Source organism: Fistularia commersonii, chromosome 24 (assembly GCF_037954325.1).
Source record: "Fistularia commersonii isolate RoL2024-O1a breed Wild chromosome 24, RoL_Fcom_v1.0, whole genome shotgun sequence".
NCBI lineage: Eukaryota > Metazoa > Chordata > Actinopteri > Syngnathiformes > Fistulariidae > Fistularia > Fistularia commersonii.
In genome coordinates, this window is record NC_141307.1 from 5,704,687 (window position 1) to 5,729,758 (window position 25,072).

The 25,072-nt window shown below is 44.3% G+C and overlaps 2 protein-coding genes across 2 annotated transcripts; one reads left to right on the forward strand and one right to left on the reverse strand.

The window, feature by feature from the left end:
• Positions 1-300: 300 nt before the first annotated feature.
• On the reverse strand, positions 301-14,345 carry nsun2 (NOP2/Sun RNA methyltransferase 2). Its single transcript, XM_086171247.1, has 19 exons — positions 14,069-14,345; positions 12,986-13,143; positions 12,517-12,621; positions 12,341-12,446; positions 12,033-12,104; positions 11,045-11,129; positions 10,420-10,612; positions 9,803-9,877; positions 9,532-9,662; positions 8,045-8,118; positions 7,768-7,898; positions 6,662-6,758; positions 6,274-6,467; positions 5,443-5,535; positions 3,930-4,065; positions 2,686-2,766; positions 2,116-2,254; positions 1,605-1,644; positions 301-952 (listed from the first exon to the last, which is right to left on the reverse strand). Exons 1-19 carry the CDS (start codon positions 14,303-14,305, stop codon positions 655-657), a joined length of 2,445 nt encoding a protein of 814 aa, XP_086027373.1. The 5' UTR covers positions 14,306-14,345; the 3' UTR covers positions 301-654.
• A 728-nt stretch (positions 14,346-15,073) lies between these two features.
• srd5a1 (steroid-5-alpha-reductase, alpha polypeptide 1 (3-oxo-5 alpha-steroid delta 4-dehydrogenase alpha 1)) lies at positions 15,074-23,496 on the forward strand. The gene is made up of 5 exons (XM_086171248.1): positions 15,074-15,463; positions 15,701-15,867; positions 17,545-17,646; positions 21,812-21,962; positions 22,046-23,496. The coding sequence occupies exons 1-5, from the start codon at positions 15,153-15,155 to the stop codon at positions 22,110-22,112; spliced, it is 798 nt and encodes a 265-aa protein (XP_086027374.1). The 5' UTR covers positions 15,074-15,152; the 3' UTR covers positions 22,113-23,496.
• The last annotated feature ends 1,576 nt before the right edge of the window (positions 23,497-25,072 follow it).

A 25,072-nucleotide genomic window follows, 5' to 3' on the forward strand; every position in this document is an offset into this window, starting at 1 on the left:
TGTTGTCTTAACTGACTTTAAATCTAGGAATGTTTGGTTTTTAAGACAAGGTGGTCCTCGCTTTAAATTCTTTAAGGTTCCACATGAAAAATATGAATTTCTCAAAAATCCCCAAGTAAATTGGCCGGAGTGACATTGAAACAGGGGGGAAAAGGCTTGAAAAACTACTGGTTTTCGATGACACAAAAAGAAATCTACAATGCAACTAAATGAACCAAATCCGGGATCATTTTTGTTTTCAATCCTTCCTTGATTTCTTAAAAAAAAAAAAAAAAAAAAAAAAAAAAAAATCACATTAATGACAAGATTGTCAACCGTTGGGAGTTTTAATAATTCAGATCTCCGCCGCGGTACAGATGTACAAAATGAAATTGTATTCAATATAAACCCGTTCGGATCAGGCGCAACTGAGAGTAAGCGTACGTCACTCAGTTTCGGTGGATTTAATTTGTTAAAGCGTAAAAATAGCTATCTAAACAAAGACGAGCTGTTCGAACTAAAAAGCAGACTCCAGAGGTGGATCCTAAAAGCCGAACCCCGAGGGTGTGTTCCTCTGCGCTTACGGAGAAAACCCTCCTCTGCTGCCGTCTTGACCTCGGTCGGAGGCTCCGAAGAGCCGCGGCTGTTCTCCGGTCCTTCGTCCCGACGCGTTTTTCAACTGCTCATCCCCACATCCTCCTTCGGTTCCGAGGATCCGTTTTCACCGCCGTTCTCCAAGTCCAACTCTCCGTCGTTCTCCGCCGGGCTCTCCCCCGCGCCGTCGTCCTTCTCCGCCTCGTCGTCCTCCTTCCCGTCCCTTTTTTTCTGCCCCACGCCCTGTTTGTCCCTGAAGACCTCCACCCCCAGCATGCGCAGGTAGTGGAAGCGCTCGTTCCGCGGGACGAAGGCGCGGATGGACGTCTTCCCTCTCCAGCCGCAGAGCTGGATGGGACACTGCGGCTCTGCGGGGTTACTGACAGGGAGACGGCGAGAGGCAGAGCGTCACTGAGAGCCAGGGAACGTGGAAACTTTTGGTAAATATACTGCTCAAAAAAATAAAGGGAACACTTGAACAACACAATGTAACTCCAAGTCAATCACACTTCTGTGAAATCATAGTGTCCACTCAGGGAAGCAACACAGATTCATTTTGACTTGTTTTAAGGACATTACATCAAAGTTGGATCAGCCTGGAGTTTGTTTTTACACTTTAATTTTGAGTGTGATTCCTAATCCAGACCTCCATGGGTTGATACAATTGATTTCCATTGATCATTTTGTGTGATTTTGTTGTCAGCACATTCAACTGTGCAAAGAACAAAGTATTTCATAAGAATATTTCATTCATTTAGATCTAGGATGTGTTTTTTAAGTGTTCCCTTTATTTTTTTGAGCAGTGTATATAGAGATGCATATATGGGTAAGCCTGGTACAGCCATTCTGAGACTAGAAAGACAAATATACGGTTTGTTGCATAATAATACTTCGGATACGGACGGCAGCACGTCTCATGGAGTTTCCCTTATGTGAAGTTCTTGGTTAGCTGAGTTTCCTGCCTTTATTATTTGCTTAAACCTTTAAAAAAAAGAAGAAAAATGAGATAGTGCTGAGGAAAAATGACTTACTCTGGGTTGGGGATGTACTTCAACACGATGCTGCCCATCACTGAGGAGACAAATGCGCATCAGTCAGTGACCTGAGCCCAGGAATCCCTCCCGAATCCCGTCTAAGACGCCAGATGGCGCGTCACGATGTTTGAACAGGATTTTTAAATTGACAGTTTTCTTGCGACGCCCGAAAACGACGGTCTGTTTTATTTTTGTTTTGTTTTTTTGTTTGCTTGAGCCGCTCCCCTGCAGTTTTTGGGTCAGCGACTTGCTAAAGGGCGAGTCAACGCCAAGTCTTGGAAGATGGCAGACCATTACTCACTTTCCTCCTTCAACCCGGCCGCAAACCCTCCAGTCATCAATCTACTTTTTCCAGACTGCTTGGCCCCGGCAGCCTTCCATATTCAGCTTTTTTTTTTTAATATTAGTTTGAAAGTGGAACCTGTAGTCGTAAAAACCCATGACCACATCAATCACTTTTACTTTTGACTCGCCGCCTTGTGAGAAGGTCTTCAGAGATTCGGCGTACCCAGTTTCTTCGCTTGCTCGTGAGCGTCGTCCTCCAGTTTGCTGAGGAAGGGGTTCTCCTGGGTGAGCAGCACCTTGATGTCCTCCACGCTCACGGTGATCATCCTGGAGCGGATGTACGGCTGCAGGGTGTAGATGCCCTGTCGGGAGGGGAGCGGGTCGAACAGAGCGCACGCGGAAAATGAAATAGTTTGACCGCCTCGGAGCATCTCTCGCTCTTTAGTTCAATGAAGAGCGACCACATCTGGGTGAAGGGTCACAAAGGTACGTCCTTTACTGCTCCGAAGCGCCGATACACCCTGTATCTATTTTGTATATTGTATTGGGGGGAAAAAAAAAAAGGAACTGAAGATGATCATTCCTTCTCATTGGAGGTCAGGTATGATAAAAGTAAAAAAACAACATGAATATATTTAAAACTAAAGCTAAACATCTGCTCGGTGATCCTCAACCCGCAGCTCAGCGAGCAGCGGACATTAAATTGTAGCTTAAATCTAAAAAGAAAATATTTGATGGCGTTGGAACATGGCGGCCTGACTTTCACACGGCGGCGGCGGCGTTCCTGGGTTACCTCCTGAGCCAGCCTGAAGGCGCAGCCAAATTCCTCCCCGTCGCTGTTGCGAGACCACACTTTCACCCCGGTGTTTATCACCTGGGGCGGGGAAAGAAAAACAAGGGTCAAACAATTATTTTTAATCTCTGCCAGCCATCATCTCACTCGAAAATATAATCGGGGGCCGCTGATTTAAATCAATGAATTAATTATGCCGCTCTGGATTGCGATATAACTGCTAATGGTTTTATAATTGCTGCTGTTCATCCCTTTGCTCCAGGTATCGGCGGCGCGCGATATGACTGGATAAACAAAAGTGCAGCCGGTCTCCTGCGCCCCAGCCCGGGGGCGCGGGAGACTCCACACAACTGCAAAAATCCACCCCCAGCTAACGGGTATTTTGCTCATCAAGATTTGCATGGGAAGTGAATTTGTTCGCACTTTTAACGTTACGGAAAACAGTGTGCGTTAAATAGGATTTGTGGACGCGGGGCACCTGTGGTCAGCCCCGACAAACAGCGTCCGGAGAGCGAACAGACGGCGACGGCACGACCCGCGAGGGCGTGACATGGCGGGCGACCAGAGGGGATTTGGAAAGGAGGGGGGATGTGCGCACTGCACCAAACGTGCACGTTGAAGATAAACAAGATGGCATGGGGACGACAGGTCAGAGAGTACCTGGCCAGTTGTGCGTTGCGCATTTATCTTTTGCTGGATATGCTGCTTCACAGAAATTATGGGATTGCAAATAACGGTGTTTTTTTATAGCAGGGTATCTATAGGTACCAAAATGGCGCCTTAGTTATTCACTGTGGAATATCTACCATCAAGATACGATTAATATCAAAATCTTTGATTGGAGGTTATTCCATTTCCTTTAAGTACTTTTATTGATTTGCAACCAGTCAATAAGCATGATTTTTTTTTTTTTTTGGTCTGTTTTTCAATTGTGGAAAATGCAGCGAGTACAGTTTGAAGCGAAGTCACCTTGAAAAATCAATTGAGACGTTGGCCAAAAAAAAAAAAAAAAAAATGTACAAGAAATTACCCCAAATCAATGAGGAACAAATATATCAGTCAAAAAGTTCCAAAGAACAGCGAGCCAGTATTTGGGGGGGGGGGAAGAAAATAAGTCAAGGCAATAACTGGAATCTGTGCGCATTAACTTAAACCCGCTTTAAATCAATGTACAGGGGACACAATCTTTACTTCTGTTGGTTCAGATGTTATTTCCCTTCACCAAGCAGATACCAACCACCCACCTTCATACGCTCGCTGTTGTTGAGCAGCACGTTGCGCAGCTCCTTGGACACCATGTACAAGTGTCTCTTCTTGCCCTCGTGGGTCCTGGTCAGGACGTTCAGTTTGGGGAAATTCGGTGACAAATTGTAGAAGGACCTGAGGGAGGGAGACCAGAGGAAACGGTTCAGGGACGTCAAGGTTCGCCACAGCGTTCACATTTTATATGCTCCTGAGTCCTGGAAACCAAATAGCAAAAATACATATCTTGCAAGTTGGCAATTCATTCCATATTAGATCAAAAAGAAAGAGTTAAGTACAGTTGATTTTAATTTTAAATAAGCTGATGTCTGGGGAAATAAGAGATTGGACCGGGGTCACTGCTGATATCAGCACAGGAAGGAAGCAAAAATAATAAACCTGTCTTTTTTTTCTCCCTTCCAGAATAAATCTGGTTATCAGCAGTTCTGCAAAGATAGTTTTTTTTCTTCCTTTTTTTTTTTTAATCCCATCATAAACAAGACATAGATGCATAAGGTTTATTTCCCTGACAGGAAATTGGGGCATTTAAGCAGCGATTCATATTAATCAAATTAGAATTACCACCTCAGAGGTGTTTGCCTCTGCAAATAAGCGGCGTAGCAGTTCTCATAGACACATTTTAAACTACGGCATAAGAAAATAACTGTTTTTTCACAACGTAGACTTCTGTATCTTATAGTCATTACTGAGCCAGAACGGTGCCCATGGGCACGTTTTCATGTGGTTAAGGCTTTGTCAACAATCGGCACGTGAGTACAGGGTCCGTGGCCACGGCCACTGAGACCCACACACACACAACCTGCGAGTCCGTCAGAGGCAAGGGGTTGGACGCTCGACCAACTAAAATCAATAGAACACGTTGTGTTCCTTTTTCTGCACGATTGCCAGTAAACACCCCTTATTCGAAGAAATGCTGTGACAGAAAAGCATCTCTGGAATTCAGCATTTTCAAGCAGTGACACATTATTTGTGTGTGTACCACTGAGTGAAACAAGACTTGGACATAGTTCTCTTCTGTTTTGCTGAGGTCGTGCCATTTGAAGCCCCCCGCCGGTTACGACGAAAGGAATAAAAAAAAAAGGAACATTTAAATGTGGACTACTTTGGTCATGCAAGGTCAATTCTCTCTCAGCAAGATTTTTTTTCTTTTTTTGCTTCTTGCAAAACTCATCTTTGGCCGGCAGTAACCACGAGCCAAAGGCTAATTCATTTTCACCCTCTGCCAGGAGGAGCATCCTGGGAAAAGCCTGCAGTTGAAGTGCACACTGATGTCGACCTGCAGGCTTTGCACTCGAGGGGCTGTTGATCCAGGGCTCGTCAGAGGGGATCGGGAAGATGCGGGGGCATCTTGGGAAACGGCGTTTCGCACGCACGATGCCGCAACATCGGCGGTCTTCGCCGGTAATTCTTGATCCTCGATGCCTCGCCGCTTTTGCAGACCCCCCCCCCATCGTCCCGAGACATTTTACCCCGCACTCGGATGGCAGCGCTTACTGTATGTTGGTGAAGACGGGGTCTTCCTCGGTTAGAAACACAAAAGGGTCTTCTTTGTAGCCAAACAGACGCATCTTCTTCATGGGCGGAGGCCTGTGGAGCAGAAAATGAATGTTTATTTTAATTGAGTTTTTTGTTATTGTTTCTTACTGAGTTTGGACTGGCGACATAAAAAAAAAAAAAAAAAAAAAAAAAGATAATTATAATAATTTGACATTTTAGTATAATGAAAATAAAATGAACACAGTGAGAAAAAGCTGATGATTTGGGATCTTGCTGGCTTTTAAATTGTTTTGGTGCTCTGGACTTAACCTTTCAATTTTCAAGGAATATTTTATGACATAAAGTGCGGGCGACTCTTTCAGGTTAGTAAATTGTCACTGTGGGCGAACGGAAACTATCTTGGAGACGGGTGCTTTAAGTTTACTAAACATTCCCGCAGTCAAGTGGAACCTGAAATAGCGAGTAAAGTCAAACGCAGGGGGATTTTCTTGACCTTTTTTTTTTGCATTCGCTCCACTGTATATAAGACACACGGTTATGAAGCTGCACTGTCACCGTGTTTTGTGGCTGAGAAAAAAATATAAAAGGTCAATGGCGATGTTTCCGAGGAGCACGTGCGTTACTGGAGTTCTTGATGGCGAACAGATTGATCGTCTGCATTTTGGCGGCTTATTTGGGGAAATTGCTTGCAATAAGATTTGTTGTCGGGACCCATGAGAGAGTCATTTGTCTGGTGAGTCATCTCTAATTCCTCGATGTTATTTGTTTCGTCATTACGTCTCAATGGGCTTTTCTACATTAGCGCCACAAGCCGGCGATGATACTCACCCACACACTCCATCTTGTTTGGCAGCCGCCTCCTGGGTCAGAGAGGCAGGTCTGGGTGCTTCCTCCTCCCCGCCTGCTTTTCCCACGACGCTCTCCTTCTCCTCCTCCGGGAGCCGGGGAGGGTCGGCAGGGGCCGTGGCCGCCGCGGAGGATTCAGTCTGGGCCGCCGCGCCGGACGGGGCGTCTTTCCTGAGCTGGACGTGACGGGGAGGGAGACGGGCGGAGAAAATCCCAAATGTAGTTAGTAAAGCTGACCGGGGCCGCTGACGGACCGACGGCAAACGGCCCGTTTCACGGCCACGGGGGTTGATTTCCGCTCCATTTTCCTCTTCGAGTGAGAACCGACAGTCTAATCGTGCCTTAAGCCGGCGTGTTTATGGGAGAGTACCTTGGGAAATCTTTTGTTCCAAGGCATCGGGGCTTTTTTCACCAACACGGCCACGAAGAAGCCTCCGGTGTTCTGGTGATGGGGCAGAATCCTCATACTGACAAACACACACACACAGACAGACAATTTTCTCTCGTGAAAATGCCCGCCACAGAGGTGGCCTACGAGCCAACTTTGTCCCCACAAAGCCGCAGAAGGGCGCCGGTAAGTTTCATGCTGCCACCTGCCGTGGCGAGTGCGAGGACAAGAGGGCAAGGATTTGAACTTGTGTGCAAATAGCGCTCTCTGTTGGCCAGACGCAGAAAAAACGTGGGACAGCAGTAATAATGACATCATCTCTTTTGTTCACAAACGGACGTTTGAGATTGAACGCTTTCCCACAGCTAAACCCTCTTGCCTTTACAAACAGTAATAGGACTATAAAGAACAAAGTGAAAGGTATACTTCAATTGTTTGACATTTGGGAAAAATGCAGGCTATATTTGAAATGAAATACCATGAAGCTGTCTTATTTACGTCTCCTTTCCAGTTGCGGTTTTACCTAGATTTACATTTCTCCGTCATGAGACACTGAGGATTCGTCTGTGCCTGTGTTTCAGTTTGCGTCCAAAGACACAAAACATGCAGTGAATCGAAAGCTGAATAAAAGATGGACTTATGCAGAGCTATTTCTCTCATAATCAGCACCACATTTTATCACCCTCTTAAAATAATCACCTAAGTCATTTTTTTTACAAAAATGTTTTTTTTTTGCCTAAATCATCTCTTCATGATGCTGACCACCTCTGGCAAAGTTGCCTACATCCTCAGTTAAACCGATTGTGCCATTCTAGCCCTTTAGTAGAAATTGCCTATGTCGAGAGTGTGTCAAATGGTTCGGTTTTTTGTGTTTCCTGAAAAATCTGAAAAAATTACTTAAGCGATTATTTTAAGAGGGTGACGATTTGCAAGTCTGCATCTCTTCCTGCTGTGTTGACATTTCCTCCATCAGCCTAGAGTTTTCCCACCATCACGCCAGTTCATGCCCTTATCTATCTGCGCTCGTGGGAACAGTCACAACTCCTTTATTTGTACTTTTCAAGAGGTTCGTCGTCGTGTGTCCGTACCATCTCTCCAGATGCATGCCGGCCAATTTCTCCTGGTCCTTCGGGGGGAACATCGTGGGGCGGATCTGTGTGTGGCGGCTGCTGGGAACCTCGGACCAGTCTGCGAACCACTGTCCCTCTTTGGTCATCAGCTGCAGAGACGGGAATTCTTTAAGTAGTGGATCCAGCAAACTGACATCCCCGGTCAAACCGACGGAATTCCAGCCTTTACGTGCTTTTCCATTATGGTTTGTTATTGCGGAGGCTGGATTGTAGCTTTGAGTAAATGTTCCAGTACCTTCCAGGAAGTGACCCCAGGCATCCACTTCAACCCTGGCAGATCGGCCGAGCTGTCGGCCAGCTCCAGAGCTCCTGGCGTCGGGAACGGGAGAGCCGTTAAAGCTTGGCGGTGACAGACTGTGTGGCTGCAGTATATTTAGCTTCAATACATTGGGGAAGTGGTATTCCGCCCACCAAGAGTGAGGGAAACGCTGACATGGTGCTGGTGCGGCCCCCGGCGGCGTGCGACCGCACATTTGTGCACTTCTGGCAACTCTCAGCGGGTTTATTCTACAACAAATGTTTACAAATCCATTTTTAAGGAAAATGCTTCTCATACAATCACACACTTTTGCACGGTTACATGTAAAATCATTCCAGTTTGTGGGGCGCTGACTCATTGGATGGAAAATATACTGCTCAAAAAAATAAAGGGAACACTTGAACAACGCAATGTAACTCCAAGTCAATCACACTTCTGTGAAATCATAATGTCCACTCAGGAAGCAACACAGATTCATTTTGACTTGTTTTAAGGACATTACATCAAAGTTGGATCAGCCTGGAGTTTGTTTTTACACTTTAATTTTGAGTGATAATTTTGATTTCCATTGATCATTTTTGTGTGATTTTGTTGTCAGCATAGTCAACTGTGTAAAGAGCAAAGTATTTCATAAGAGTATTTCATTCATTTAGTTCTAGGATGTGTTTTTTAAGTGTTCCCTTTATTTTTTTGAGCAGTGTATATAAACATTAAACTGTGACTATATTTACTGTATTCTGGGGTGTATTTATTCGCGCACGCACACACACACGCACACTTTATTTATTGATCCATTTTTAATGTCACCTTTAGACAAGTTCAGGATCAGCAGTTTCACTTTTACTTCTATCACAATCAAATTTTTACACTGAAATTTTTATTTCCATGAATATTTGCATTTTTATAGTGATTATACCAAAAGTGCAATACTTGTAATTTTAACTCCCCCCCCCCCCAAAAAAAAAATTTGTGATTTTCAAAACGTACTCTCATACGGAGCTATCTTCTGCAGCTGTTTCTGCGATTTCCACCAACAGTGTCTGTACTGTCGATTACATTTCAGTTCATTTATGAATTGCTACTTAAAGAAAACATACTTGTTTTCTTCTTCCTTTTCAGTAAAAAGAAAGAAAAAAACACTTAAATATGACTGATTATTTCAAAAAGTGCTTTGATACTTTAAGAATTCTGATAAGACAGTATATCTGGATTTCCACTGAAGTTCAGCTATTTTAGCAGAGGGGACACGACAACTTCTCCCAGTGACTTCATTCATAAGAATATCAGCTGGCGCCCAAGAAAATTCTTCATTACCGAACGAGTGGCCTCGAAATGTCAGGTCTGGTTCTCAGAGCTAGAAGATTCATTCTCTCCTGTTAATTAAGTATTATCCTTAGTGAAAAGAAACTACAACATAGCTTTCCTTTGGAGGGACAAAAAAAAAAAGAAAAAAAGTTTGCTACCTTCGCTTTTCTCCAGCAGGGCTGCGATGACCGCTTCGTCCTCTATGGGGTTGAGTGAACAGGTGGAGTACACCATCCTCCCTCCCACAGCCAGCTGCTCCACGCCACGCACCGCGATCCGCAGCTGCAGTCTAGAGAACGAACACGGTAATCGCCGCAACTTTTATTAATTACCGCCCCAGACCGAAGCGCTCCGTTCCTCTCGTCATCGCGAGGAGCTGGTCGACCCCGATGCCGCGCGAAGAAATTCCCCTGCGTCACGTCCACTCACCCGTGGAGGTGCAGGCTGTTGCTGGTCGTCCATTTCTTCCACACGTCGATGTTCTTCCGCATGGTGCCGTCGCCGCTGCGGGAACACGGAGCAGACCGACGCGTCAGGATATGCGTGAACCCACGAATCGGTCAGACAGATCCCGTACGAAGCTTGCGTCTTCTTAGCTTTACTTCAAATATAACGACCCGTTGATTCGGTGACAGGTTATTTCTCGGTTAAGTTGTGGTTCTGGGCGGCTAATTCTATTTGCCTTTTCTTGCTTTTTTCCCCCCGGGGTGTTTTCCCATTTTCGAGTCCGTCTGATCTTTTGAATTCCTGCCAAACGTCAGGATATCAAAAGCTTTTTGGTTTCCCCTTTTGAAAGCGAAGACCAGCGATGCCTTCACAGCTCAGGGTTCTTGACGGTTTCAAAGCAGTGAGACAAATTTCCAGCTACAGACTACATCCTGCTACATTCTTCATTTATCTGAGGAAGCACGTTATGCTTCCGTCATGACACAGCTTGTCACGCCGTGCATGGGTAGACGATAAGGCGGAGCCGGTGGTGAAGTGAGGGTCACGGTTACTGTGCTGTGCGCCCGTTGCTGTTCCCGAATGCCGTTTGGTTTGCCGACCTGCAGGGCACGTCGCACAAGATGCGGTCGTAGAACAGGGCGTCCTTCTTCCCGTCCGAGTCGATCTGCAGCGTGGGGATGCAGGAGGCGTCGTGGTTGACCACCATGATGCACGGGCTGTTGAGCCGTTTGGCCTGGTGCACCAGCAGGTAGCAGCGCTTGTTGTCTACGTCGTTGGCGATGACGAAGCCCTCTGATGGCAGAAGGAAGGATCGGGCCGAGCGGGCGTTTGGAAATTAGGGAACAAGAAGAGCTTCTGCAAATCTATACATTGATAGTTCACGCGTCACCTGGCCTGCTACGGTGTATGTTTCTAAAAGTGTTATTTGCAACAATGTATGAAATGCACCCATGACAATTTATGTTTATTTGTTGCTTAAAATGACTGATGTTCCTGTCAATTGAGCAAATCTGAACTCAAGTTATATCAGATTAATGTTCTCGCCAGTCTTGCTTTATTAATGCCGATTGTTTTCTCATATCAATCTCTGCATCTAAAAAGGATGAAGAAGTTTGACTATCACGGCCCCTTGAAATGTATGAAGGGATGCAGTGCTAGTATGAATTTAGATGTAAAGACAAGAGTAACTAAACCATCTCTCCTAGTTCTAATGGCATTTCTTACCTGGGAATGGCACTTCCATGTCAGCATGGAGCATCTCGATCAGCTGAGCAGTCTTCGAGCCAGGTGCGGCACACATGTCCAGAATCTGCACAAAACACACACACATATGCTAACGCTTCAAAAAAAGTGACAGTGGGTCTCATGTGAGAGCAATTCTGTCTCTTTAATTTCTCGAACTTTTTTTTTTTTTGTTTTCTTGCGACGGGCCTGTGTAGGCGAGCAACGGCAGATTCTCAAAACACTGCCAGGAAACTGTCGTCATTGTCCCGCACTAACAATGATAAATCCCGACCGTTTTACGAGAACGTTCCTGAGAATGGTAAATCAACATTAGTCATACCCTTCAGAAAAAAAAAAAAAGCATTGAAGGTCTGGCCTCCTGCTCCATTAATTTAATGAGGAAAACTTTGTCAGGACAGAGATTGAGATCCTGCATTCAGAAATGCAACAGTAACATGTGCTGGCAATTTGGCAGTGAGACTAATTCCTCTCCATGTGGTGTGACTGGTGTGCTGCAGTGCCCACTACTCTGCATAACACCATCAAAAATCAACAAATGAGTTGACTGGGTTCACAAGGAACAGATGGGGTGACCTCTGCAGGAGGGGAGAGAGGAAACAACGCTGACTGCACAATAAACCTGCAGTTTGTAGTTGAAGCTGTTAAATTGTAAGCTGCCGTTTGACACTGGCAGGAATCTGTGAAATAAAATGTCCGAATTCGATGCCTACACATGACAATAACGCCGTGATCGGGAATCGGGCGGTGTCTTTTGCACAGTTAAACTCAACACGTCGTCACGGACAACCGGTCGTCAGCCACAGAGCTTTACTGCTTGTTACCGCGGTTCTCCAAGAGAGAAGCCGAAATGTGAAACAGCTGATAAATGTGGCAAGTGCTGCCCAATCGTATGAGCAATCGCACAGGTCTGCGTGTAGGCGTGGCTCCTGGATCTTCACACAAAGCTATGGGTTTGACCTTATTTTACCTTGTGATGAGGCTCTATCTTGAGGAGAAGAGGAGGAATCATACTGACAGCTTCCTGCCGACTGATGTTTCCCTACAAGGACAAACATGAAGTGCATGTCTTATTTCTCTGGCAGCCTTGGGCTTTATTGTTTTGTTTTATTCTGTCAAAGGTGAATAAGGTGACGATAGCTAACATTCAAACAAACTACCCGCTAGCTGCAAGTTGCCTTTTGACATTGTCCAAGTTAATGCAGGTAGGCAGCTGAGACAACCGGGGAAAACATTCTCTCCAGGTTTCGGGTAAATTTTAGTTTTGTTTTTCCTCACCGACTCTGTCTCGCTGACTAGAAACTGGTGGAATTTCTCCAACAGGGGAGACTTCCTGATGATCTTCCGGCTCATGTTGGTGTGCCAAGCCTGCTCATCAGGATACCTGTAAAAAGAGGTTGAGTGAGCATTGGGTTTTTCTACATTCTATAATGCGAATCAGTTTTAGTGGTTACCAGCTGAGAGGTTGTGGTGCCTCAATCTTCTGACCGTCGATCTCGAGCTCCTGGATATCCTTGAAGTATTTCTCCTTCAGGCAGTGGAGGATCTCTTTGGCGTGACTGGATGGCGGCAGAGACGAGGAAAAAATGCGATTGAGGCACAACTGAATATCGGGTCAATACTCACCAATACTTTCATTGCATAGTTGAGTTTGAAACACAAGGGTACTAAGTAAAAATTGTTTGCATCATTGCATCATCATCCTGTCGGCAGTTTGAGCAACGGGGGGGATGACAAACAGGAATATCGATACTTTATCATATGAAAATAGAAAAAAAATACCAATGCAATGCCCACTAAATAATGTCACACTGCATGAACTGCTCTTTGAATGACTTCTACTCTATCTTGCAGCAGCTTGATGCGTTTATCTTGCAGCAGCTTACAAGTGCTGACCTCAAAATTGGATACAAACTGACGTACCTCTTGTATCCAGTGATACGGATAGTTGCAGGCAGAGGTTCTCTCATCGCATCCATGAACTGCTCAAACTCTCCCTCCGGCACCAGGCCTTGCTCTTTGTAATAGCGCTCAAACAGTTTATTTTCTTTGACGATGTCAGCATACCCAGCTCCCCAGCCCTAAAACACATTGAAGTGTGACGACTGCTGAATCTACAAATGGGCAAAATAATTTGAATTTAACTTTGATATAATTTTCTAAACAAAATTGTAAACGTTTTGTTCTTATTCAGTTGCCCACTTTACTCCCCCCCAAAGGAAATTGTTGTGCTAGATGGCTCCAAAGAGGAAACGTGATATTGCACATGAAAGTGAATTTATAAAAAAAAAAAATGCACAAATTCCAGAAAAACCTGATGTGTTGGAGAAGAGTTTGCACAAGATAATTTAATAGATTGAACACAGCCCATCGCACTGAGCAACCCGTTTGGATTGATCTGATTTATTTGATTATATTTGGTGTAATGCGACTTGCAGAGACCAACTTTAAAAGTGCCCTTTACAAATGTGCACATTAAAAACCAACATGACGATACATCACAGCTATGCAGTGTTTGATTTGACATATGACCAGCTCTAACGAATGAAAACTTTCACTTCTGATACATGAAACTACATGAGTAAATTGTATAACAGGACAGTCACCTGGAAATCTGACGTGATTGAATAGTAATTTCAATATACGACAATCCATGAAACAACTAGATTCGTCTCAAAAACCTCAACATCTGTGAGGGGCTTTGCACAAACACATGCACAAGTTTACAACCTCGTGTAAATACAGACTAGCAGAACTGAGGGAACTGCAACGACAAAGCTCTGGCAACGAAGCGGCATTTATTGTTTATTGATTTTTTTTTTTTTAATATTTCTGCTTGTCTTTACAAAGTCGTGCATCCCAGAGGTTTAATAGCATTTAATAGGTAGTATGTGACATCACTGCAGCCCGTTCACCTTTATGGAGTTCCGTTCATTCAAGATGCTACCTAACATTAGCCTGACTGGACACAAAGTTAGCAAGAGTTATAGCATCGGCGAGTCTTACGGCGTTGTCTCTGCTGTCCCTGCCGGCTGGCTGGTTCTTTTGCCGCTGCCTGCTTCGCTTCCCCATGTTGGAGCAGCAAACAACTCTGGAGAAAAGTCGGCGAAGCAACGTGTTGTCAATGCGCTGTTTGAAATTGACTGGTGAGCGTGGTTGCAAGATGACGCCGATGATACGTCGGGCTGCCGTACGCGTGTAGCCTATGACGTATTCTGAATTAGGACCCCGCGGGCTGGCCATAAAAACTGCCTGACGGAAATTCAATAACTTTAATACAGGTTTTTTTTTTTTTACAATCATTTCTTTACCTCTGCACGTTTTCATTCGCAATTTAATCAAAACGTCACCTTTGTTTTCCATGGCTTGATCGACAGGCTTAATCATTATCCATAGCTTTGTACCACGCGTCTTTTTATTGCAGTCTGAGAAAAACATACCGTTTAGAGTACGGGGCTGAAAGTTGATGCTAAACAGCTATTCTTCACGAGGGGGACACTTTTGCAGGACCACCTTTCTTTACCTTTTGTGCCCCCGCCACTTTTTTAACAGAAAATAAACAATAATGTAAACGTCTTTATTTGTACATTATTTCTTATAATGTCTTTCTTCCGCATCCTCTGGTGACATAAAGTTATTTGGCCAAATGACTTCATTTATTTATTTTGATGTCATTCAAACATTTAGTTTGCCTCTCATAAGGGTCTGTTGAACGGACACTTGGTTTTGTAATTCTGCGCAGACCAAATTGGTTTTACGCAATAGACCGTCGTCCAATATGTGAGAATAATGACAAAGGCGTTTGGTCGGTTATTGAGATTACGTTCACTTGTTGTTGTTATTGTTATTGTTGTTGTTAGTACGTGCGCAAACATTGGTGTGCGTCTACATTTGCCGCATTAATACTGTTAGTATTTAAAAAACACAAAATCATAACAATTACGTCATATCAGTTCAGGCACTGTGATTGGTCCAGAGGGCAGCTACACGAACCAATCAGAGGACCGGAGTAGTGACACCACGGAGTGACGAGGATTTGTTCGATATACATTCCTTGTAATGTTTTCATTTTTCTGTCCATTCCTCTGCAATGGAGCGCCTTCTTTCGTCCGTCTTCGCCTCTGAAGAAGAAGAGCTTTATATCTTGGACTCCATGGCTCACTTCATGTTCTTCATGGCTCTGTGCACATGTGTTACTCTGCTTTTCGAGAACGTCCCGTACGGAAGGTATGCAAGTAGTAAATATGGATTTCCAGTCAACGTCCGGCTGGCCTGGTTCGTCCAGGAGCTGCCGGCCTTCCTGCTGCCCCTGTGCCTGCTCCTTTGGACCGCCTCCTCCAAAATGTCACTGTTACCCAACCAGCTGCTCGTTGCTATGTATTTTCTCCACTATATTCAGAGGTAAGTTGGGTTTAAATGCGATGTGACGTGCACTTTCACTTGCACCCATCACTAATCTCCATTTGCACATCAGGTGCTTCTGGTTTGTGCTGACAAATTGTCTCTCATCACTGAATACTGGAGGGCATGTTATGTTAATCACCCACTTCAACAGAAAAGCATCTCACCAATGACTGTGTGCAAAAGAAAGGCAGATTTCAAATTGTGAATTAACTTATTTTTGCAATCCTGCTGCAGATCTCTTATTTTCCCCTTCCTGATCCGCGGAGGTAAGCCAACACCTTTCGCCTCCTTCGCCCTGGCCTTCGTCTTCTGCAACTACAATGGCTTCATGCAGGTCAGGTACCTGAGCCATTACGCCGAATATCCCGTGGACTGGGTTACGCACCCGTGCTTCGTCTCAGGTACGTTTGAATGCCTTGCTACCGGTTCTGAAAGACAAACATAAAAATGGTCGGTTGAAGCCGCTTTGTACCGCTGCCACAGATTTCTGGACTTGGTGCATTTGGAAGGACTAACAATTTCAAAATATTGGGAAAAATGTCATATTCCGAATGCAATTTCCCCCGGTTATTAAAGCATTGTGGAGAACAAGTAAATTAATCTTGCCTTGACGAAATAATTCAAAAAAATAACAAAATAACCACACATCGACTTGTGTCGTGCAATGTACTAACAAGTTTTTATGCTCCCACCTGTTTGGAAATAAACAAAGTGTTTGTGGAAGAAAGAGGAGTCAAGAAGCAAAGAGCTGTCACTGAAAAACCAATTCAGCAAACAATTGTGTTTGTTCAGTGCATATTAAAAATGACTTGGCTAATTGTTCCTGCAACCTGTATTGTCCTCTTGTTTCCCTGTTTATCCATCCCTCTAGATACTGTGGAGACGTCATGTTGTCTAACAATGAAATTGTATGCACACATGCATTGTTGGATACTGAAAACCTTGATATGTATATTTTAACAGTCTGGATAACTTTTTGCTGCATATCTTAATTTAATTGATTGTACCATCAGACTAAATCATCCGTTTCAAGTAAAAATCAGCAGCACTTTCAGAGTAATTTTTCGAGAAAGCATCAGAGGATGGAGCAAAGCTTTTTTTTTTCTTTTTCCATCATTTGTAACCATTAGTTATAAAATTCTAAGCTGAGTCCTAGTTATACCCCTGGTCATCTGGCATTGGCTCCAGACCTACCTGGACTCCGCGAGAAGGATGAGAGGAATCCACAACGAACGAATGAAAGAATGGAGGAGAGAGTGAGCGGTTTTAATCGGCATGCTTTTCTTTTTTTAAATTTTAGTTATCCCTGGCGAAACTGGTTTTATTCTTAGATATTGGCCTCCGAGAGGGGTACGAAGGATAGCGGGCTGGGAACCGTGTCCAGTTAGCCTATTAATTGGATCCCTGCTCGGCCATTACGGCCTGTTCGGAGTCTGCGTTTAATGACCTCAGATCTCAGGTCGCCAGTGCTCTTCATCCTCCGCCCTTCTCTTCTTCTGAAATGGCAACGCTACAAAGGCCTGTCATTCAAGCCCTCATGTCCATGTTGTTAATTTCTTTTTGATGTCTGCTTCACTGCCGCCGCCTCGAGCTTTCCAAACCTCAAAAAGCTGTATGGTGGTTAAGCTGGCTTCCTTGATGTGAAGCGAATGGAGGAAACTGTCCCTTTTTTTTTTTTTTGAAGAAATATTTTCCACAGCTGCGTACCTCCTTTCTCCTCCCGGTTGACATCAAAACATGAATTTTAGACGGATATTTAAGTTAAAAAATAAATTACTGACTGGAGGAACAGAAGACATCATTTTGAAATATTCAATAAACAGCACTCTATAAATATTTGTGTGGGTGTATTTCAAAATGGTTGGACTTAGTGACTCTAGTTTTTGTCCTGGATCTAAGTAAACATACCACCGTAAACCTGGAGTTGCACCGCAGTCAGACTTTTCATAGTGAGTCCCTCCAACCGTAGCACCTTGTTTCACCTCAGCTCGGACTTTTTAAATACATTTCAGCAGACAAATTGGGAATCTTTATCCAGTAAAGTCGACATGCAGCGTGTGTGTTTGGTCTGCCTCCAGGCTCTGCTCTGTGGCTGCTCGGCTGGCTGGTAAACGTTCACTCAGACCACATCCTGAGGAACCTGAGGAAGCCCGGAGAGACTGGATACAAGATTCCCACAGGTTAGATCTCAAATATAAAAACACAGTCGAATGATTTCACTCACCACAGCCAGAGAAAATTCCCCTATTACATTTCACACTCAGTAGACAGTTTGCGTTCAAAACTGTCTGCCACTCTTTTAAAGGCCATTACTGTACATTGTACGTTTCCAATATGTGTGTGGGTGGGTGTGTATATATGTGCTGTTGTGCCACCATTTCAAATTGCATGTGTTTTTACTTTTATCCTAGATTTTGATTCTGCAAAAAGGAACAATATTTGGGGTAATTCTCTTGGTTTCTACGCCCCTCGTACAGAGATGATGAGAACACAGATGCTTTTCTCTTCTTTGCGCCTGCAGTTGGGAGCGAGGATAAGCCTAGCTTAGCTAAGCACAATGGGGGTTCGAGCCAATGAACACCATTCGAAACACAAAGGTCTCAAAAGTTGCATACAAATACGACAAAGCAGGAGTAGTCTGTGTCGTCTAGTTTATTATTTTTCTGAAGCATTTTGAGGAAAAGTGCTTTATAATTATTATTATTATTATTGTTGTTATTGTTTCATTGCTTTTGTATAATTTGTCATTTATTACAATTCAATTCCCGACTGAGCTGACGTTTTTCAGACGCAAATATTCCACTAGTACTACTACAATGCACACTCCTGCTGACAGGAGTGCTGCATGCAGTCTCACTTCCCTGCGGTTATTCTGTAAAAGAGCTCTGATTGAGATTTTTTTTAGACTTAAAATGTATTTAAGAAAGTCAAGATCCTGATGTAGTGACCGCTGGAGCTCCATCTTGTACATGGAAGAGAATGTGAATGTATATTGGTTGATGTTTTACAGCTGCAGGCTGCCAGTGTAACGACCATTCATTCATCATTCCTGTAAAGTCAGTCTATTTTCGTCATTATCAAATGCTTTTATCCGGAATTTCAAAAAGATTCCTGTTTTGGGATTCACAAAAAAAATCATTGTCCCCCCCCCTCCCCCGCGCAGTTCATTCTCTGCCTGAAAAAAACCTTGATAGTTCCTGCTTTTTTGCCTCCAGTCCCTCAAGTCTTCTGAATGAAGATCTTCAGGTGCCCTGAAAGGGAGCAGCATCCTTCTGCTTTTTTCCTGCATTCCGTGCCTGGAGCATAAGACCTTTACAAGTACATTTCAGGCAAAAATAGAAAAAGCCGTAGGACGTGGAGTGTTTGGGTCACTTTAGTTTTCCATCCCCCTATAAATCTATTTTCAGTGGAATATTCAGAAAAATGGGCAAAAGAAAATGTACTGCCAAATCTGCACAGACTACTTTTATGTATGGATTTGTCAGACGAGTTCAGCTTTTCTGCTCCCTCTTATTCACTTTGCATCAAAGCTTGCACCGCTGCATATTTGTTATCGAGTTTCTCAGAATCACAGTCCCGATCAGTGTGTCTCCAGGGCTAAAGATACCTCCTCATATTCTTTATTTTGCCGCTCATATTAAAAAAAACGAAACAAACAACAGCATAAAAAACAAAAAACGGTGGCCCGATCACCCGTGTCACATCATCTCAGTGAGTCCATACTCTGAGTGGAGCAAGAGCAGAATGTACCATCCGCCGTAAAATGCAAAACTTGTAAAAGGTGTCCATTTTTCCCTCCCGAGTTTACCGGGTCTGCGCTTTTGTCGCTGCGGGGGGGTGACAAGAAAGCAAACCGCACAGTTTTCACATCATGGCACAGAACACTGTAGTTGTACACGGCGCCACATGCTAATTTTCCGTGTGGTTTCATGATTATACCGAATCACCCTGTGAGCAAAATCACAGGTTGTCAGTAGTTATCTTTCCCCACACGCTCTGCCCTCTCCGGTGCCCCTGCGTTAGTTTATAAAAAGGCTCTCGCTGCGTTCATTCTACTATAGCACGGCCAAGCTTGTATTTCAGGAACTCACTGAGCGTCACAATGTTTGTGTGCAGTTTGACTCCAGCCGACATAAATGCGCGTCCAACATCGTGGACGGTCAATTCATGTATGCGATCAAAGTAACCCTTTATTGGATCATTTCCGTGGCACGCCCTCATACCCGGGGTCCAGCCTAATCGGAGATGCACGCTCGGTAAAGCGCTCAGCCGGTGGACTGTGAATAATAGCAATGCATCAGAGCTAATGAGAGGGTTTGTGTGTTGGTGAAGAAATGATATGAAAGAGTAAAATATTTTTAAAGCACGGCTTATCAAATGCAAAACATCCCTGATGATCATCTGTATTTCTGACTTCACATCAGGACCGGGTTGATGTGGAAATCAGAAAACATCAACATCGGAAGATATCAAATACACGCTGCGTCCAGACGTTTGGAAGATGTTGAATTTTGCTATGTTAACATCACGATTAAATCTAGTTCAGCGGTTATCCATATCCAAACCAAGCTGTTGACGTCCAAAATGTAAACTCCGACCAAATGACTGCAACTGCATCAGCTGGAGGCCTACATGGCATGTATGACATGATAGATCCTGTTTTCGGTATACAAAGTATGGGTGTGCATCTTTCTTTATGACGACATCTAGATGTGAAATACACCGCTCAAAAAAAATAATTGGAACTCTAAAATAACACATCCTAGATTTGAATGAATGGAATATTCTTATTCAATTCATTGAATACACAAAAATGTCCGTAAAATAAGTCAAAATGAATCTGTTGCTTCCTGAGTGGACAGTTTGAATTGGCAGAAGTGTGATTGACTTGGGGTTACATTGTGTTGTTTAATTGTTCCCTTTATTTTTTGGAGCGCTATAGACAGGAAACAGAGCGATCGGGCTCTTTAAGTAATCAGTTGAAACCAAATGACCGTCTTTCCAATTTGTAAGCTTTCGTTTATAGTTGACTTTAGGATTTGACACTCTACCTCTCTCAAGCATTGAAAAGCCGAGCGAGAGCTCAGCAGCCATTTTGCCATTTTTGAAAACATTTCAGGATTGAAAGAAAAAAAAAAGGGGGGGTGTGAACACTGTTGAGTGTGTGACCTTTACCGTGTGAAAACGGAGGCTCATTCCCAAACAAGCAGGCAGCTTTTCTGAATGAGCAGCCGATCACGCCGGCCGACTTGCTCCCGGCGCCCTCAGCCTGAGCCGGCATCGAACCCCCCGGAATAACCCGAAAGAAGAAACGAACTCTTAAGCACAGGAGGGAGAAGAGGAGGGAGCGAGCGGCGAGCGGCAGCATGATAACTCTGACCTTTTCGCTTAGATGTAGCAGCGCTTTGGCTCACGTGGCCTTTAGTCAGAGAGCGAGTGTCCGGGACACCGCGTTCTCCCTGGATGTTGAAGACGAAGGTGGCAAAGCCTGGGGGAAGTGTGTGTGTGTGTGTGTGTGTGTGTGTGTGTGTGTGTGTGTGTCGTGCTCGTCTTCGGGGCCGTCTAAGATGTGACCGACTACAATGTCCATGTGGATTCAAGATAATGTACTAGAATGGAGTAAGGTGATTGGATTGGTGAATATCTTGTTTACATAGAAACGTTACCTCACTGACATTGTAAGAAATTGCAATCTGTCATTTTACCTTTTTTTTTTTCTCCTTATTTTTCACTCGCATATTTCTTTTCAAAAACACGGTTTAAAGTAACTGGGCCTTTTAAGACCTTAAAACACTTGATAGCCTTAGCTTTAACCTTAACTTTGACACTTTATATTTTATTATATTTCTTATTCTCCCTCCTTCCTACTATTATCTATTATTGTGATGTTTTGCTTGAAACTCTCGCACAACAATTTCCTTCGGGATAAATAAAGTTGTTCTTATCTTATCTTATCTTAGCAATTGGCAGGTCCGTCACTGGTCATCCTCTAAATCAAGATAAAGGCGCGAAATTAGTCGATTGGAAATGAACTGGAATAATAGAAATACCAATTCTCAATCAAGAAAGAAACAATTCGGGGGAAAAAATGGGATATAAAAGTAAGCCTGAAATAATGTTCAAATGAAATCAGATACAAACATGCTTGAGGAAATACAGCTGAAAATTAGGGAGTAACAGATTAGAAATTAGCAGTTAGTTAGTTTCCGCCTCTGCAGAACGTCATGTCTCGATGGCCACCGCTTATCCGGCTCCCCGTCTGGCAAAGTTCGCGTCGATCCCGGGAGCTCAGTATCCGCGCTGCTTTTTCTCAGCACGTTCCCCCCCTCCTCCCCAATCCAACAGGTGGAATGTTTGAATACGTGTCCGGAGCGAACTTCCTCGGGGAGATTACGGAGTGGGCCGGCTTCGCTTTGGCAGGCCGCTCCGTCCACAGCGCGGCCTTCGCCGTCTTCACCGCCGTGGTCCTGGCCAGCAGGGCCGTGGCTCACCACAAGTAAGAGGAAGAATAATGACACACACACACTGCGAGACGGTTTGCACACAGCGAATTGAAGAAAGCTTTCTCTGTCTTTGCAGGTGGTACCTCGCTAAGTTTGAAGACTACCCGAAAAGCAGGAAAGCATTGGTCCCTTTTTTGTTTTAGAAGTCTCGTTTCAAGCGGAGCCCCGGCGGTATTGACAAATATTGGCCATTTTGGACGGCGTAGCGATATGCAATGGAAAGCCACGGATGCTACGCTTCGGCGAGAGGAAGCAGAGACTCGCAACGCTCTTCCCAAGAGCCCTTTTCTCTGAAAAAGGTGCATCCTGACCTTAATTGAACTGACTTAACCTATAATGCTGAAACGGAAATGGACGGAAAAATATTCTTCAAAACAAACGATTACTGCTTGCCCCTGTGCAAGGCTGCTATAGGAAGACGAGAATCTACTGGCTCGTAAATGGACAGAAAAAATAAAAATGACCTATCCGGACATGTCTGGTCTCGACAGAAACAGTCCAGTTGCTGGTCTTACTTTTGTATTAATAAACAGGAAACGCTCAGGAACCAACCAGGAATGTAATTTTTAGCCCCGAGTGCAACATATGGGATTCACGCAGTTCCGCTCGTCCTTGAAAACTCCGAGAACGTCTGATCTATTTTCCAGTGGTGGAAAACACAGAAAATCGGTAAATGCAACGAGATGTCCCCGGAAAAAATATTAAACGGTTGTCATATTTTTCATATCAGTGTGAGACTTCCTAAATTGTACGCGTTTGAATATTTTCACAAAGGTATTTATGTGCACAATGCTCTTCTATATTGATTGATACCAGAAGAAGCAATGGAAATATTACATTTAATTCTGAATGTTGAGAATCAGTGGTAGAACGTTTGATTATTCTCATTAGTCTGACCCCTCAGCCCTTCAACGGGGGATCGTGTTTGGAGTTTGGACCTGATCTCTGTCTGCCTCACCAGTGCCATTGTTGCTGGAAATGTCCTGGAAAATGATCTTTAGAACAGAGCTGGATTCCTGACCCGCTTTAATTATTTCGAGACCGTCGACAGAAGCGATCGGGAAACGAGTGGACACACAACATGGACATTGAAAGTTTTGTCCTTCTTGAAGAGTTTTGTGTTACATATGTTTTCCTTTTTTTTTTTTTTTTTTTTTTTGGATTTTCTTCAACAGAATGGATAATCAAGGGAACTCAAAATAAGCTTGGCCCGTTCGGAGGGAACGTTACTTGAAACGTTGCCATCCTCACCTCCTTCAGGAGGTCAAATGTAACTGTATCTGCAGCCTGTAATTGAAGCAGGTCTGTCCCCGGGGCCGCCGGGCTGCAGGAGCTCAAGCATGACTCGCGATAAGTCAGCCGTGCCTGGAATGAACGGAGCGCCGTCTCAACAACGACCACAGTCTCAGACGCGGCGAGGGACGCAGAGCGCAGGGAAGGACAGGAGAATGTGAATTTCTGGCATTTTCAGCGTAAATGACTCTGACAAGGCAATGAATGGAGATCTCTCAAGAAATGATCAAATTGTACTATTGTGTTTTTTTTAAGTAAATCGAGAATCGTGATTGTGTCTTGCACACCTGGACGCAGAGGATTGTCTGGCTGTCTCTTGTGTGAGTGTGTATATTCTTGACATTTTAATCCCTCTGACCTACTTTGTACTCTGGGATTCCCTCCAGTGTGTTGTGGATCATGGTGAAAGATTCAGCGGGTTAAAAAACAACCTTGAAGAAACGGACGGCCTTAACGTTTCAAAAATGAGCATGAAATAACCTGGAAAGCAGCCACGAATTAAACAGCTTTGTTTTTTTCGTACCTCAGCAGATCCGAATCGGGTGATTCATATCGATAACCCGGATAAAGGGTCTTGAGTGTGATAACTTTTCCGACGCGAGCAAGACCTCGCTTTGTATAAATTCCCACCTCGCCTTCGTCTTTTATTGTCAACTATAAACCATAACTGGTTTACAGTAATAGTTTTAACACAAAACAAATTCCACGGACTATTCCGGAGACATTAAATTTACGTTAAGTTCAATGATCCCACGACTTCGGCCAAATATTTCACCGCTTTCCTCGACAGGTTAATGAACGGCAGGTCTGAGTGAGGCGTAGGAAGGTGTTTGAACACTGTCTTTGCATAAATCTTCGTCAGTTCTCTCTCCGGAGCCGAAGCTCCGAAAACGGCGACAGCCAAAAAACGTCTGGGACAAATGAATGTTATCTTTTTTTTCAACACCTGCGTCGTCCATAAATCTACCGGGTGGAAGCGCGAGGAGCAGCGAAGGCCGCGTGTCGCCGAAGGCCAAGCAGACTGACATCCTTCATGTCAGCGGTCCATCCCGACGTCTGCGCACCCTCCTCATCCTCCGCTGGCGTTACCGCGTCACTACATAACACGGTAACCGTTTACCGAGGCCGCCGTCTGAATGTGACGGCGGCGTGTCCTCAGGCTGAGAGGAATTTACTTTTTATGTGCTGCGCATCTCGACGGGTCGGCTTGTAACTCACACACCCCGGCACTTTTCTCGCAGCTGCTCTGAAACGTCCAGGATAATTCTCCACGCCGCAACACCTCCAGGAGAGGAAACGGGCTCATTTAAACCTGCAATGTCACCTACTGCAGGCAAAGATGGAGACACCTGCACTTTTAACAGTTGCACCACCTCCTGGTATGGAGTGTGATCACGGCTGTTTTATTATACCCTTCGCTGCATGATGATGAGGCCTGAGGATTGAAGTTTTGACTATAAAACGCCAAATGCCAGGCAGGCTAAGTTTTCCCTTATTTCACAAATTGAAGCGACGGGCAGCCTGGGTTTTCTGGAGCAAAACCCAGGCCGCCGTTTCCAGAGAGTGACAACGCTATTGAGATTCTTCCCTTGAGCAAAAGAAACTACATTCACCCTCGATCTTCAAAATCCATCAGCTCGTTTTTCTTTTGCTTGTTTGATTTTACTTCCAGAGTGAAGTGTCTCTTTAAATATGTGCAAACCTTTTGAACATTCTGGCCCGCGGACTGACTCAAGGGGGGGGGAGTCAGCATTAATTAGCAAGCCTGTCAATTCTTTTAATTTATGTTATTTCTTGACAAGCGCTGTTA

What these genes read in the sequence shown, in the direction of transcription:
- nsun2 (XM_086171247.1), bottom strand. Translation starts at nt 14,305, where the DNA reads ATGGCCAGCCCGCGGGGTCCTAATTCAGAATACGTCATAGGCTACACG. An exon ending in GGCATGCATCTGGAGAGATG is followed by an intron (nt 6,759 to 7,767) that starts GTACGGACACAC and finishes TGTGTTTGTCAG; the next exon opens with TATGAGGATTCTGCCCCATC. An exon ending in ACAACAGCGAGCGTATGAAG is followed by an intron (nt 2,767 to 3,929) that starts GTGGGTGGTTGG and finishes TCCCCGCCCCAG; the next exon opens with GTGATAAACACCGGGGTGAA.
- srd5a1 (XM_086171248.1), top strand. Translation starts at nt 15,153, where the DNA reads ATGGAGCGCCTTCTTTCGTCCGTCTTCGCCTCTGAAGAAGAAGAGCTT. An exon ending in GCACCCGTGCTTCGTCTCAG is followed by an intron (nt 15,868 to 17,544) that starts GTACGTTTGAAT and finishes GTCTGCCTCCAG; the next exon opens with GCTCTGCTCTGTGGCTGCTC. An exon ending in AGGGCCGTGGCTCACCACAA is followed by an intron (nt 21,963 to 22,045) that starts GTAAGAGGAAGA and finishes CTGTCTTTGCAG; the next exon opens with GTGGTACCTCGCTAAGTTTG.